Here is a 15,797-nt window from a genome sequence, read left to right on the forward strand (position 1 = left end):
CCTGGTTGGCAATATGCAAGGTAAACAGCCCAACCTGCTGTGTTATCATTCCTGCCCCCTTATTTCTCTGGTTTTATTTGTTTTGTTTGGAACCATTATCTGGTAGTGCTCAGGACTTGCTCCTGCCTCTGTGCTCAACTCCTGATGGGGTTCAGAGGACCATATGGGGTGCTGGGGTTGAAACTTAGGTCTACTGCATACAAGGCAAACGCCTTACTCACTGTACTATTGCTCCAGCCCCTCCACTAAAGAGTTGAGGGTACCCAAAGTAGGATCCTTTTTCGTTTGTTCGGGTGTCACAACTGGTGGCACTCGGGGTTCACTCCTGGGCAGTGCTCAGGGGCCCATATGGGGAGCTGGAGATCGAATCCAGGTCGACTGTGTTCCAGGCAAGCACCTTACCCACTGTACTGTTGCTCTGGCCCCCTCAGAGCAGGACCCTAAGGCTAAGAGGCCTGGGACCCCAGAGGAAGCCACCTCTGTGCCTGACTCTGGGCCCCGGGTTCACTTCTTGGGTAGGAGCAAGCAAGAAAGCCAAAAACATTAAGAAGATGGAGACTCTTCCTCTCTGAGGACTTCTGTCAGTCAGGAGAGAAATTTTATTGCAGAGCCCTCTCCACACCGAGGCTGCTGACCTCAGTCACAGAACAAGGGGCCCTCCCTTGCCTCAGGGCTCCCCCGGGGGCCCTGCCTCTCCCTCAGGGCCCAGCTCTTGGGCCCCCTCAGGCTCCTGCTCCCAGTGTACAAGCACGTGAGCAGGAGAGGATGGGTTGAGCTCCTCAGGAGCGGGGTCTTCAGCCCCTCCAGCACTCTGAGATTCCTGGGCCCCCATCATCTCTGGCATCGCCAGCTCCGGGGTCTCAAGGATGGGGGGTCCCAGGTTCTGGAAGCTGTTACGCACTCGGGTGATGTAGCGGCTAAGCACGCTGGCACCTTCAGGAGGTCGAGGCGCCCCGCCTTCCGCCAGACTGCGCCGCACGCCAGCGACCTCCCCCTGCAGTCGGGACACTGTCTTGGTCAGCTCGGTCAGCCTGGTGCCCAGATCTGGGGAGTGGGGGTAGGGGGGGTCTTGTAAGGTGAGCCTGTCCTATTCCTCTTACACCCTCAGCAAGAGCCCCTCACCCCACTTTCCACCACTGCCCACCAGGGACATGGTGTCTGGGGGTCCTGAGGGGAGAGAAAAGGTTAAGTTAAGGGTACTCAGGCTTGGGGGCTGAGGGTAGAATAATGAGAGCTGAATGAGTCTGGCGAGGTGGTTGGTGAGTTTGGAAGGCTTCACAGGCCAGAGAAAGGATCAGGAGTCCTCGGGAGGCGGTGGGGGTTAGGGTTTTGTTTGTGTCTGTTTTTCAGGGCTGGGAAGGGATGGGACCGGTCTGATGGATGTGACATTTGTGCTCTGCAGAGCTGTCTTCCTGATGCGGGAATGTCTAAGGGGCGGAGACTTGTACACCCGCCTCTGCCACGCGTCTTCACTCTCTGCACCTGCCCAGCATCCTGTGCTTATTACCCAGTTCCAATTCCACCTGCCCTGTCTGGCACAGGGTCTGGGGTCTTTAGCCTTCTCCCTTGCCTCGAGCCTCTCAGGAAGACTGATGTCTATCCTCAGGGCCTCCCTCTGAGGCTCTTTCTGCCCAGGTTTCTCTTCCCAATCTGGACGCTTCTCGGGCGTGTCCCTACTCTACACAGTTCCCTTCCCTCCAAGACAAGGCTGGGAACACAGGGGGATTGATGAGTGAGGAAGCGAGTGAGCAAGTGCACGAATGAGGGACGTGATGAGTGAGTGGATGTGGCAGTGAAAGAGAGAAGGAATGAACATGGGGACGAAGGCAGCAACGGAGGATGAAGTGAGGTGAGGGGGATTTGTATCTGAACAGGCCACTGGGCAGCTGCATGGACAGGGGTCACACTGAGCAAGGCCGCCACCTCTACTTGCTGGCCAGATGTGGGGCATCTGGGTGTGGTGCAGTGATTGCTGCTGAGCAATTCAGGGGGGTCAGGGGAGGCTCAGCGGCTGACCACTGACCTTTCCGACGTGTCTCTTCGTACTCCCGCTGGGCGGTCTCGATGTAGCGTTGAACCAGGGCCTTGATGACACGAAGGCGATAGGACCCGCGCTCACGCTCTCCCTCCCCGGGCTCTGCGCCTGCCCCGCGGTTGGCCTGGGATGGAAACGGGGAGAGGAAGAAAGGGAGAGATTCTGGAAACCCCACACCAGCCTCTCTCCAATGACGGTCAACTCCCCACTCCCCAGACCCCCAGACCCTTGATGGTGGAAGCCAAGATGTTAGAATTGTAAAGCCACTGGTCTTGTCCCCAGTGCAGTCCTGGAAGGTTGAAGGATGGAGGTCAGAACTTACAGGAGAGCTGGGGAAGGGAGTGAGGGAAGGATTGGAAGGGCGAGGGGAGGCAGAAACGGGAAGCTGAGCAGGGATGGGAGTGATAGCCCTGCGGGTAGGGTTTGTGCCTTGTATGCAGCCAACCCAGGTTTGGTTCCTAGCACCCCCAGTTGGTTCCCTGAGCACCATCAAAAGTGATCCAGGAGTAGCCCCTGAGCACAATCAGCTGCTGCTCATGGGGCTGAGAGTACAGTACATTTGCCTTGCACCAGACAACCCCGATTCAATTGCCTACATCCCATGTGGTTCCATGTGAGCACCACCAGGAATGATTATTGAGTGCAGAACCAGGAGTGAACCCTGAGTACTGCAGGTGTAGCCCCCAAACCAAAAAGAAGGGGCTGGAATGATATTATAGCTGGGAGGGTGTTTGCCTTGCATGTGGCTGACCTGGCTTCAACCCCCAGCATCCCATATGGTCCCGTGAGCGATGCCAGGAATGATTCTTGACTGCAGAGCCAGGAGTAACCCCTGTATATCTCTGAGTATGACCCAAAAAGTCAAAAAAAAAAAAAAAAGAGAGAGAGAGAAAGGGAGAGAAAAAAAGAAGCTGAACAGGACAGAGTGGAGTTTTCTCTCCTGCCACCAAGTCCACCTTAGTTCCCTGGAGTTTAGTCATTCCAAGTTAGTTTTGCCCTCAAATTCTGTGGAAAGCAGGGCCAGGGGAGCTAGGGAGCAAGAAAGAAATAAGACATTGTGGAGGAAAAAGCCTGGGTCTCCGTTCAGGCTTCAGGACAGTGGCAGGACAGCAGGGTGCAGAGAATGTGGTAGGTCAAGTGCAGGACTTGGAGGAGATGAGTTCGATTCCCAACTCTCTTCCCACCCCACAACTCAGACGCTTGAGCCCGGGCCAGCTCGCAGCTGAGAGCCAGGACTCCCATCTCTGCCCCAGGCTGATAGCTGCCGGGCAGCCCAGGACTCTCTGGAGTTTACAACATGGCTATTTCCGGCCGGAGTGCCAGTACAGCAGGGAGGGCACTTGCCTTGCACACAGCCAACCCACATTTGATCCCTGGCACCTCATATGGTCCCCCTGAGCACCACCAGGGGTGATTCCTGAGTGTGTAGAGCCAGGAGTAAGTCCTGAGCACTTCCAGGTGTAGCCCCAAACAATAATAATAATAATAATGATAATAATAATAATAATAGCACCGTAGGCAGGACTGTCCTCCCATTGTTCATCAATTTGCTTGAGCAGGCACCAGTAACATCTCACAACAAATTGTGAGACCTGTTGTTACTGTTTTTGGCATATGGAATACATCACGGGGAGCTTGTCAGGCTCTGTAAGCGAGATACTCTCAGTAACTTGTCGGGCTCTCTGAGAGGGGCGGAGGAATCGAACCTGGTTTGGCTGCGTGCAAGGCAAACTCCCTACCCACTGTGCTATTGCTCCTTCTCAAACAACTGTACATTGTACTGCACTGTCCTCCCGTTCTTCATCGATTTGCTCGAGCGGGCACCAGTAACGTCTCCATTGTGAGACTTGTTGTTACTGTTTTTGGCATATTGAATACATCACGGGGAGCTTTCCAGGCTTTGCCGTGTGGGCAGGATACTCTCGGTAGCTTGCCGGGGTCTCCAAGAGGGGCGGAGGAATCGAACTTGGGTTGGCCACGTGCAAGGCAAATGCCCTACTCACTATGCTCTTGCTCCAGCCCAATAATAAGAATAATAATCTGTCAATGTTCTCCCGTTGTTCATCGATTTGCTCGAGCGGGCCCAGTAACATCTCCATTGTGACACTTGTTACTGTGTTTGGCATATCGAATACGTTATGGGGAGCTTGCCAGACTTTACCGTATGGGCTACATACTCTCAGTAGCTTGCCGGGAATTCTGAGATGGGTGGAGGAATCGAACCTGGGTCAGCCAGGTCGTTTGTGTGCAAGGAAAATGCCCTACCTGCTATGCTATTGCTCCAACCCCAATAATAATAATAATAATAATAATAATAATAATAATAACAACAAATTAGAAAAAACAGAGGACACAGGGATGGGCGTTTCAGAATGCCCAGCATCCTAAAGAGGAAGGAGAGCTATCTAAGAATAACAGGGGGAGCCAGTATTCTGGGGGGACAGCCACCTGGGTGGCTGGAATGGGACACCCCCTGGGGGCCCACATAAGGAAGATGACAAGGGCCCATGGACTCACGTAGCTGGGGATCGGGGGGTAGTTTGGCTCCCTGGTCTTGTAGCAGGAGCAGCAACAGCAAAGGAGCTGGAATATCCTCCTGGGAGGGGAGAGGGTGGGAAAGGGTCGGGCTGGGCCCAGGAGTGGGCTGGAGTACCGGGTGGCAAGGGTTCTGCGGGCCCTACCTGAGGAGGTAGAAGCAGGCCTTGGGCGAGGGCAGGATGTTGAAGGGCACCGGCAGGGTCAGGCCCTCACGGAAGTAGGACAGGTAGAGCTTGGAGCGCGCGAACTTCCACTCCACGTCTGCGTCATCCTGGGGGCCAGGAGGCAGGGAGCTTAGCAAGGACCCCTGGAGTCTCTCGTGGCCCCTCGTGCCCTGCCTCCACCCCCACAATGCTCCCATCTGTCTAGTGTGCCAACTGCCCCCTCCCTGTTCCCTCTCACACACATTTCCCGTCTCCGTCCTGTAGACACCCCCTGACCCAGCCCTCCCCACCCATCTCCCCCTCCCTCCTCGTGTTACACACAGCCTTCCGAGATGCTACCTGTTGGGGGAGGGGGGAGGATGACAAGGCCTAGAAAGGAAGAATCGGCCCCCATCAGCGGGGGAAGCGCAGCGGGAGTGCCGTGCCCCTCCCGCACTTGCCTCGATCTTCTGGAAGGAGTTGGTGATCATGGCGATGAGCATGTTGAGCAGCACAATGACCATGACGATGGTGAAGATGCCGTACAGGGCCCGGCCCACAAACTCTGGCACCAGAAACTGAGGCATGTCCACCACACTGTGCTCCTCCATGCCGAACATGGTCCAGAACAGAAACTGGAATGTCTCGTTGAAGCTGGGGGGCAGGCCAAGGGAAAACGGGGGTGGGGGGCCAGGGTGGGCAGCCAACCTGAGCAGCCAACACCCCCACTCCCCACAACCCAACTGTTGGAGTTGCGCTATTCTGGCGCCTCCAGACACTGGCCCTTGCTGAGCCCCGGTGTTCATTCCTTCAGACCACCCTGGTTCTCCAACAAGGGAGAGGCAGAGAGCACCTTCAGGGTTAAAGGAAACTAAAAGTTTTAGGCAGCAGAATACAATGCATGGGGCCAGAGCAATAGCATAGCAGGGAGGGCGTTTGCCTTGCATGCACCAACCTGGGTTCAATCCCCGGCATCTCATATGGTCCCCCGAGCACCGAGCACCGACAGGAGTAATTCCTGAATGCAGAGCCATGGGTGTGACCCAGAAAGATCCCCCCTCAAAAAAAGCCAAAAGAATACAATGCATGATCCCAGATTAGAATTGAGATTTTTCTTCTGTGTGTGGGTAAGGGTGAAGGGGCAGTGCTCTACTGCAGTGCTCAGGGCCCAGACATACCCAGCAAACACTCGGCCTGATGATGTGGGTTTGACTCCTCAATGCCCCATAACGTGAATGCTGTCCCAGGGATCAAACTCGAGTCCCTGTGCATGGAAAGCATGCACCCTGACTCCTGAGCTAGTTCCTTAGACCTCCATTGCACTATTTTTCTTTTTTCTTTCTTTTGTTCACACTCAGCAATGCTCAGGGCTTATTCCTAGCCCTGCAACTTAGGGGTCACACCTAGCTGGTTCAGGGAATCATATGGGGTGCTGGTAATTGAACCCAGGTCGGGCTTGGGCAAGGCAAGCCCGTACTATAGCTCTGGTTCCTCCACTGCACTTTTAACTGTTTCATGAGATTGACTCTTCTGGTTTTGGGTTTTGGGCCACACTTGCTAGTGGCTTATTCTGAGTCTGAGTGCCGAACCACTGCAGGGGCGCTCCAAGGACCATAGGAGGTGCTGGGGATCAAATTCATTGGCTACGTGCAAGGCAAACTCTACCCACTGTCCCATTGTTCCAGCTCCACAGATTAACGTTTTTTTAAAACCAAACTTTGAAGACAAAGAGAGTGAATAAATGAATGAAGGAGTGAGACCCAATGGAGGAGGGATTCCCCAAATCAGGGGATTAATGATTGATTGAATAGATGAGGAAGGTAGGGAGGAAAAAAAGACTCAAAGTTCCCATACGGGGCCCCAGACTCCTGCCCAGCCACCGGCATACTTGCCCAGACGCTCTGTCTCCTGGTAGGGTACATAGATGTTGTTGAGACCGCAAAGGAAGGCGGTCAGGATGATCATGAGGATGAACATGAACCTGGAGGGCAGGAAAGAGGGTTGTGAGGGGTGAGGGTACCCAGGGTTCAAGCTCTCTACTTGAAATCATTCCATTTGGTTATTATTAAAAATCATGAAATAGGGGCTGGAGCAATAGCCCAGCAGGTAGGGTGTTTGCCTTGCATGAGGCCGACCTGGGTTCAATTCTCAGCATCCCATATGGTCCCCTGAGCACTGCCAGGAGTAACTCCTGAGTGCATGAGCCTGTGTAATGCTGGGTGTGACCCAAAAAAGCAAATAAATTAATAAATAAATAAAATAAAAATTATGAAAATAAATTTAGTTCCCCCGAGCACTCCAGGAATAATTCCTGAGCACAGAGCCAGGGGTAACCTCTGAGTATTGCTGGGTGTGGCTCCCCCAAAATATATATAAACATTGCAAAACTGTAGCATAGCACAGCAGTTAGGGCGTTTGCCTTGCATGGGGCTGACCTGAGTTCATTTCCTCCTTCCCTCTGGGAGAGCCCAGCAAGCTACCGAGAGTATCCTGCCTGCACAGCAGAGCCTGGCAAGCTCCCTGTGGTGTATTCGATATGGCAAAAACAGTAACAACAAGTTTCACAATGAAGACGTTACTAGTGCCCTCTTGAGCAAATCGATGAACAACGGGAGGACAGTGCTACAGAGCTACATTTTTTTCCTATTATGCATTTATTTGGGCTGGAGCAATAGCACAGTGGGTAGGGCGTTTGCCTTGCATGCAGCCAACATGGCCAACCCAAGTTCGATTCCTCCGCCCCTTCCAGAGAGCCTGGCAAGTTACCGAGAGTATCTTGCCCATACGGCAAAGCCTGGCAAGCTACCCATGATGCACTCGATATACCAAACATAGTAACAAGTCTCACAATGTTACTGGGCATTATCAAGCAAAATCCATGAACAATGGGAGGACAGCAACAGTGACAGTGATGCATTTATTTGGATGGGGTGACCTATACTCAACTGCGCTCAGGATTTTTCCTGAGCATGCCGGTTTGCATGCAAGCCAAGCACCTTCCCTGTTGTACTATCTTTCTGGCTCCAAAGTTAATTTTTTAGGGCAAATTGTGGCACTTCCTCATTCTGGAGTTGCCCACATCTGAACTTGGCATGGGTAAGTTCTTTGCTTACTTTATAGGGTACCACTGGCACTGTCTGTCTCTGTCTCTCTCTCTGCCTCTTTGTCTACAGAGCTAAATCAAGAAATAAGGCCACAGAGATGGCTCAAAGACGACTTTGCATGCAGGAATACCAGATTCTATCCCCAGCACCACCTGGTTCCTGAGTACTGCCAGGAGTGATGCCTGAACACAGAGCTGGGGTAGCCCCCCAGTAATAAATAAAATAGAAATAATGAAATGAGAAGTTAGGAGGGATAGACAGGGGGTGCTGAAGCAGGAGGTTCTCCTCAAGAATCAGAGAAAGGGGGCACAGCAGGTAGGGTGCATGCCTTGGGTCAACCCACAGTTGGCCTGAGTTTGATCCCCGGCATCCTTGAGCACCACTAGGAGTGATTCCTGAGTGCAGAGTCAGGAGGAAGCCCTGAGCATCTATGCTCAGAGTATGGCCCCTCAAACCAAAAATATTCGAGAGAGGGACTTGGCCAAAGCCTCAGTACTGGATGGGCCTCTCCCAGGGGATGGAGATGCTGAGAAGAGACAGAGGGATGAGCAAGGGTCAGAGCAATTGGCAGCAGAGGGACCAGGGAGCTGGGAGATGAGAAGGGACTGGGGCTAGAATGGGAGGTTCCCTCCCAGATGGGAGACGGGGGCAACACAGACACCACCAGGGCTTCTTCCACCCCCACATGCTCCAGAGCAGCCTCTGGCAGCGGGTTCCTGGGGAACAGACACTCTGGGCAGCCAGGCTTGGCAGGAAACATTCAAGTAATAAAGCATCATGGAGACCGGATACTGCCAGGCTGAGTGTGCTCCCAGTAGGCCCTGGGAGCAGTGTTCTAGCCCAGAGGTGGAGACCCTGAGGCCCGGAAAAGGGCCCAGAGACAAAGACACAGCGGCACTGGAACCCACCACCCATGGCTGCTGGGCTGTCAGGGTTTGGTGAGCTCCGTGTGGCAGGCCTCTGAGAATTAGACAAACATTACAGACCTCTGCCAAGAAAGAATCTTCACACCCCCAACTGGGCAGAGCATTTTGGGGCTGTCTCTGGAGTGTCAGGGAATAATACTCTTGCGTGTGGTCAAGCACTGCCACTCGTGAGCATGGAGCCAGGATTATTCCCTGAGCACTGCCGGGTGAGGGGCTGGGTGAGAGTCTTAGAGAGGAGGTGGCTTGGGCCGGGGTGCACGCACCGAATCATGTCATCGATCATCTTGCCGATGGAGATCTGCAGCGTGCCCAGGGACTCATGGGCAGGCAGGATGTAGGCCAGGCGGGTGAAGCTGAGCATGCTGGTGATGGCGAAGAGCACTTCTGCCAAGAACTGGGGGTCCTCTGCGCGCCACTCACTTCGCTCTGGGCAGGGTGGAGGGCGGGGGTGAGGCTGAGGGCTGAGGAAGAGGAAGGCTGCAGGGGATTCCAGGGGACATACACTCACCAGCTGTGGTGAAATAGCGGCAGGGGGCGCCCTCGGGGGCATCCTGGCAGTGCCTGTAGGCGAGCCCGGCCAGCAGGAGGCGGAGCACGAAGGATGCCAGGTACAGGGACAGGATGACCACGTCCAGGAAGTTCCACCAATCCAGGAGGTAACTGCGCAGGCCCTCGATCCACACCTCCTTACATTCAAACCACAGGAAGCCTGAAAGGGAGGTGTGTAGGGAGGGGCTAGGGTGAACCCTGTCTCTTGCCAGGTTACCTCTGGATTAAGGGGGGATTCTGTCTGGGCTGGCGGGCCACTAAAGCAGCACCAGGACAAAGGATAAAGGCGATGCAACAGAAATGTTCAACTTGCTTAGACAGTGATTTCCTTCTTTCCACCCTTCTTTCCTTCCTTCCTTCCTTCCTTCCTTCCTTCCTTCCTTCCTTCCCTTCTTTCTTTCTTTCTTTTTTACTTTCTTTTTTTGGTGGGGGGGTCACACCCGGAGATGCACAGGGGTTGCTCCTGGCTATGCACTCAGGAATTACCCCTGGCGGTGCTCAGGGGATCATATGGGATGCTGGGAATCGAACTCGGGTCAGCTGCAGGCAAGGCAAATGCCCTACCCGCTGTGCTATTGCTCCAGCCTCTCTCTCTCTCTCTCTCTCTCTCTCTCTCTCTCTCTCTTTCTCCTTCCTTCCTTTCTCTCTTCCTTTCTTTTCTTTCTTTCTCTCTTTCTCTCTCTGTCTCTTTCTTTCTCAGCCACACCAATCAGGGTTTACTCCTGGCTCTGCACTCAGGGCTCACTCCTGGCAAGCTCAGGGGACCTTTTGGTGTGTTGGGGATTGAACCCAGGTCACCTGTGTGTAAGGTAAATGCCTTATTCACTGTTCTACTGCTCTGGCCCCAAAGAATGTTTCTTAAAATTTTCACTCGGGGCTCCAGGGACTAGCTCAGTGGCTTACAGCATCGGCTCTGCATGCAGAAGGCTCTGAGTTCAATCCCTGGTGCCACCAACTGCCTGACAGTGGCCCTGATGGCTCTGTTGTCGGTGATCCCCACTGGGGCCATATCGTGCGGGGACCTGCCACCCAGAAAAGGCTGCACACAAATACCTGTGACCCAGACCATGTGGAGTGAAGTCTCCCAGACGCTCTGGCTGCGGCCGCGGAAGGTGCTCAGCTGCATCTCCATGGCCAGGGACTCCCCCAGCAGAAAGAGGAGGAACCACAGGTAGGAGGCGGAATGCAGCAGGAATTTCAGTACCGGGATCTTTAGCAGGCGGCCCAGCTTTGGGGAAAGAGGGGGTGAGATCAGCTCCAAGACAGCTGCTCGCGTTTCTCCCCATTGGGATAAACTTCCAGAATGTTCAGTCCATGCTTCACCTTCCCTTCTACTCACGCACTCAGGCATTTACTGGGAATGGGCGATAATTAAGCTCAGTCTTTTCTTATCCCTTTCCTGGCGGGCTAAGGGGACCATATGGAGTGTTGGGGATTGAAGCCAGGTCAGCCAATGCAAGACAAACACCCACCCTATTTATTATTTTTATGACTATTTCTTACTCTCTATTTATTACTTTTGTGGTGCTTTCCCACTGAGGTGCATCTCCAGCTCAATTTGCATCTCAGCATTAATTTTATTTTACTTATTTTATTTTGCTTTTTGGGTCACACCCAGCGATGCTCAGGGATTACTCCTGGCTCTGCACTCAGGAATTACTCCTGGCGATGCTCAGGGGATGCTGGGAATCGAACTGGGGCTGGCCGTGTACAAGGCAAACGCCCTACCCACTGTACTATTGCTTCAGCCCCTTTATTTTACTTATTTTTTACTTTTGTTTTGGGGCAAAGGATTTACTCCTGGCCGTGTGCTCATGAATCACTCCTGGCAGGGACCAGAGGAGCCTGTGGTACTGAGGACCGTACCCTGATTGGCTACAGGCAAGGCAAGTGTCCTTCCCACTGTACCACATGGCCCTCAGCCTTAATTTTAGTGTCCGTACCCGGGATTTGGGTGCCAGCCAGTAGCCCAGGCAGAGGAAGGGCATGGTGAGGAAGATGAGGAAGGCAATGAAGAGCTTCCAGATGGTGGTGCTTCCACGCCAGCCAGCCAGGTTCCCACACCAGATGGAGGACAGGACTTGCTGGCAGATGGGATGTGCTACAAACTAAGCAGAAAAGGGGGTGAGCGGAAGGGGGGTCTGCAGGTGGGGAGGAAGGAGGAGCCTGTTGGTTCTCACTCACCCCACAGAGAGTGAAGCGGGTTTTGGGTTCCCCAGAAGGCCAGGGGAGCAGAGGTGCGTGTGTACGACCCGGTGCAAAGTCCATCTCTCTTTGCCCCCCTGGTTCCCTGGTATATGAAGGATGTGCCTGAGTGAAAGATTTTTTCTGGGCCTCTCTGGATCCCACAACCCAGGCAGTACTAGGAGGAAGTTGGTACCCAAATCAGAGTGCTCAGAATTTCTGTCTTTTCTTTCTTTTTTTTTTTTTTTGCTTTTTGGGTCACACCTGGCGATGCACAGGGGTTACTACTGGCTCTGCACTCAGGAGTTACTCCTGGCGGTGCTCAGGGGACCATATGGGATGCTGGGAATCGAACCCTGGTCGGCCGCGTGCAAGGCAAACTCCCTACTCGCTGTGCTATCTCTCCAGCCCCCAGAATTTCTGTCTTATTAAAGACCTGGATGCCTGCCTGGGCGGTCTTGAAGCGGGGAGCAGGGAGGCAGACCTTCATGTTGCGGGAAAGAGCTTGAGGAGTCATTAGTAAGGAAGGTTTGGGATTAAGCTCCTGTGGGATCAGGATATTTGACAGTGACCATGAGGAGAGCCAGAAAGAGAATTTGTCTTTAGCTTAGTGGGGACGCCTCCAGGAGATGCCTTGATTGCCATTTCCGCCCTGAGCACTTTCAGTGAAGCCTCATGAAGAGCATGAGATATCAATGTTCCAACATCAGATGAGCCCAAAGTTACTCAGGAGACCAGCAACAGCTGCCTGGAAGGCCTGGATGTCAGGGTTACGGGTAGGGTTTGGGGGGGAATGGGGCTTCCAAGTTTAGACAGAGGTTGGAGCTTAACTCATGTTCAGAAAGGACCGTGGGTGCCAGAGAGACAGTACAGGAGCATGGCGTTTGCCTTATGCAGGAGGGCTGACCCTGGTTGATCTCTGGACCACATCAGTCCCCAGGTCATGCCAGGGGTCATGTCTCCTGATCATGAGGTCAGGAATAGACTCTGAGCATTACTGGTTGTGGTGATAACCCTCCTCCCCAAAACAAGCGGAGTGGGAGACACAGACTCAGATGGGGGGAGTGAAGGACCCCACTGACCCGCTTCTGGTTGTAGTTGACAGCCAGCCGCAGTCTCGCCAGGTTTGGGATGCCTTCCTCGAAGGCCTGGCCCAGGACCTCGGCTTCGGTCTCGCTGTCCTCGCCCAGGTCATTAAGCACCGCGGTGACCTCGCTCTGGTTCCGGCACATGCCCAGCAGTTCGAAGCTGTAGTCCTGGCTCAGTGACTCTAAGGCGATGTACTCAGGCTGCAGGGACAGACCCATGTGTGTGGGTTCTGCAGGGGCATCAGTCTCACTATGAGTCCCCCACAGTCCACCCTTGGGCCACCCGGGCCCCACAACTGATTGTCTCTCCCTTCTTGCCACCCTGTCTCCCCGTGTGCCAGTGTGGCTGATGGGTCCTTCCAACTGATGTTTCTCTTTCCTAATCCATTTCCTGTCCTGCTTCTACCCCAACTCTTTTCTTTTTCTTTTCTCATTTTTTGTTTTTGGGACACACTTGGCAATGCCCAGGGGTTACTCCTGGCTCTACACTCAGGAATCACTTGGAGGTGCTTGGAGGACCATATGGGATATTGGAGATGGAATTGAATCCCAGTCCAGTGAGGGGGGGAGGTGGGATGAGCCACGTCCTGCTCAGGGCTCCCCTGCAAGTGTTCGTCTGTTCCCTCACCAGTGGTGGCCCAGAGCACCCTGCCTGCCTGGTCCAGAGCAAGGTGGGGCAGAACTCCGGTTTCCCGAGTAGTTCCTGCTGCCAGGCCCTGGGCTACCCCTGCACAGTCCTGGTCCTGCACCCACCTCTCAAACGCTCACCCTGCTCCTCTTGCCCTAGATGAACTCACTCACCACCAGCTTCTCCCCGCGTCTACCCTGACCCCCCAGTAGTAGGTGACAACAGTTCTGGGTACCAGAGGCCACAGGCTGGGCCCTGATGAAGCTGAGCCGAGGGCCCTGCCCCCCATCCCTGCCCTCACTGTTCCAGTTGGGGCCACAGGATGGTGCTCAGAAGGGAGGCATCTGGGGAATGGGGCCTTGGACCCAGCCCTCTCTGCCTGGGGCTCTCTTTCCTCAGACCCAGGGAAGACGCCCCTAGAGCCGGCTGGTGCCATGCCCCATCAGTCCAGAAACCTCCCCGATGGGGAGGTAGGGGAGGAACCTGGGGTACCCATCCCATTGGAAATTGAGGCCCCATCATTCCGCTCTGGTTTCCCACTTCCTGTGCATTGCCAGAACCCAGGTGGGGACGGGGTGCTATCAGGGAGTGGGGGCGCAGCGCGACACCCACCTTAAACTCGGGCTCCTTGCGCGCCAGGCGCCGCAGCTCGCGGCTGAGCTGGAAGGCGGCCAGCAGGGCGTCGTCGCTGGCCAGCGAGAGGTGGGCGCGGCTGGCGATGCCTCGGTACGTGTTGATGCGTGACAGGGAGAACTTGAGCAGGTCGTAGCGGCGGGCGTTGCTGCACTCGAGGCAGGCGCAGGAGACGGGGTGCGGCCGCGCGATGCTGTGCCCGTGCGCCATGAGCAGCTGCGCCACCTCGTACAGGTCCTTCTGGCAGGCCAATGTGAGTGGCGTGACCCCCGGCGCGAAGCGGGAGCCGTCGATGGACGAGTCGAAGAAGGCGAGGGAGAAGGACCGCGTGTCCACTTTGCGGCCTTTCTCCCGCTCCAGCCGCACCAGCAGACGGCGCATAGCGGCCGACTGGTTCGTGTCCACGGCCACCAGCAGGGCCTCGTGGACCTGCCTGAAGTCGAACTTGACATTGGCCAGCAGGATGTCGGTGATGGCCTCGTGGCCCAGGCGGATGGCCAGGTTAAGAGCTTCCCGCCAGGACCGGTCCTCGGCCTCCTCCACGTGCCGGGGAGGACCGCTGGCCCCTCCGCTGGAGGTCTCGAGCCCCGACTCCAGCAGCTGCTGCACCAGGCCCAGCCGCCCCTCCTGGATGGCCCCCAGCAGTGGGGGCGGGAACTTCAGCTTTTTGTTCACGATCTCTGTCCAGTTGGGCTGGGGTGGGAGGAAGAAGCCGAAAGGGTGGGACCTCCAAGACTCCAACCCTGGCCACCTATATCCTTCCACCCTCCATGACATGCTCAGGACAACCTGGCTCAGTGCAGACATCACTCCTGGTGGGGGTTGAGGAACCATCTGGGGTGCTGGTCAGCCTCATGCTGACCCAGTTCCCCACTGTGATATTCTTCCATGGGCCAGACAAACACAAAAAGGCTCACATCAACCATTTTATTATATACATTCTTGGGGTAGCACTACCAGGAGTGGATCTCAGCCACTCGCCCCATGGTGGAGTCATATGTGGGCACGGTGAAGCTGGCTCCTGCTGGTCCAGGACTGCCCTGCACCCACTCTGTTGACTGTCTCCTGGCTGTGTCTCCCCAGAGCCCACAGGGACAGGACTGGACTTGCCCACACAGGAGGGTCTGAGTGCGGAGCCTTTCCAGGCCCCTCAGCTCTGAGCAGGCTGGAGGGGGCCCCAGACTCCTTCACCAGTGTGCCCTCCTGCTTGGGGGGGGGGCACTTCCCCCTCTGGCTCACCCCTCTCCTGACAGGCCCAGCGCCAGCTCCACCAGCTTCTCCTCTAGGCCTCGGGCACCCGCAGGTGCTGTCCCCCACGGGCGAGGCAGCCAGGATATCCCTGCCACTACCTTGGGGTCATCTAATTGGAACCAATCTGTTGTCCTGATGCTGGCCAGATATGGGCCAGGATGGGAAAAGGTGGCGGGGGGGTAGCGTCTCTTACCGCGAGGGGGTCCATGGTGAGCTAGTCTCTCGGCAGGACGAAGGGCTGAGCTCCTGTGTGGCACCCGTGTCTAAGTTCCTCTCCTGCCTGGTCAAACCCCGCCCCGCCGCGGGCCCTCCCCGGGCCAGGACCAGCTGCTCCCCTCTTCCCTGCACCCTGGAGACCGGGGAACCTGGTGTTCGTGCCATGTGAGGAAATCTCCTGGGAGGGGGAGAGGACAGAGTGGCCCAGAGGTGCGACCTGGGGGTGGGGTGAAGAGACCTTGGGCAGGGTTTGGGCAGATGGCGAAGGGGCTGGCCCAGGGCTGCTCCTCAGTCAATCCCCCATTTGTTCCGTCCCCTTGCGGGGAAGGAGGGGGGCGGCTGGACTCTTATCACTGAGGGCTCACTTTGGGCTCCGCAATGTGCTTCACCCATCAGCACTGTTACCTGCTTCTCCCTGGGAAGGAAATCCACTAGGACACTGACAGTTCTGGTGGTGAAGGTGAGTCTCAGGGCAAAGCCCCCTTCGCCTGCCAGGAACCCT

At 55.4% G+C, this 15,797-nt stretch overlaps 1 protein-coding gene across 1 annotated transcript; it reads right to left on the bottom strand.

The window, feature by feature from the left end:
- Nucleotides 1-667: 667 nt before the first annotated feature.
- On the bottom strand, nucleotides 668-15,649 carry LOC130025493 (short transient receptor potential channel 2-like). The gene is made up of 13 exons (XM_056116427.1): nucleotides 15,273-15,649; nucleotides 13,808-14,521; nucleotides 12,562-12,768; nucleotides 11,239-11,403; nucleotides 10,349-10,523; nucleotides 9,255-9,455; nucleotides 9,010-9,172; nucleotides 6,605-6,697; nucleotides 5,178-5,370; nucleotides 4,717-4,844; nucleotides 4,553-4,631; nucleotides 2,024-2,159; nucleotides 668-1,044 (listed from the first exon to the last, which is right to left on the bottom strand). The coding sequence occupies exons 1-13, from the start codon at nucleotides 15,285-15,287 to the stop codon at nucleotides 668-670; spliced, it is 2,646 nt and encodes an 881-aa protein (XP_055972402.1). The 5' UTR covers nucleotides 15,288-15,649.
- Between the last annotated feature and the right edge of the window lie 148 nt (nucleotides 15,650-15,797).

This window comes from Sorex fumeus, unplaced genomic scaffold (genome assembly GCF_029834395.1).
Source record: "Sorex fumeus unplaced genomic scaffold, SorFum_2.1 ptg000030l, whole genome shotgun sequence".
NCBI classification, from domain to species: Eukaryota; Metazoa; Chordata; class Mammalia; order Eulipotyphla; family Soricidae; genus Sorex; species Sorex fumeus.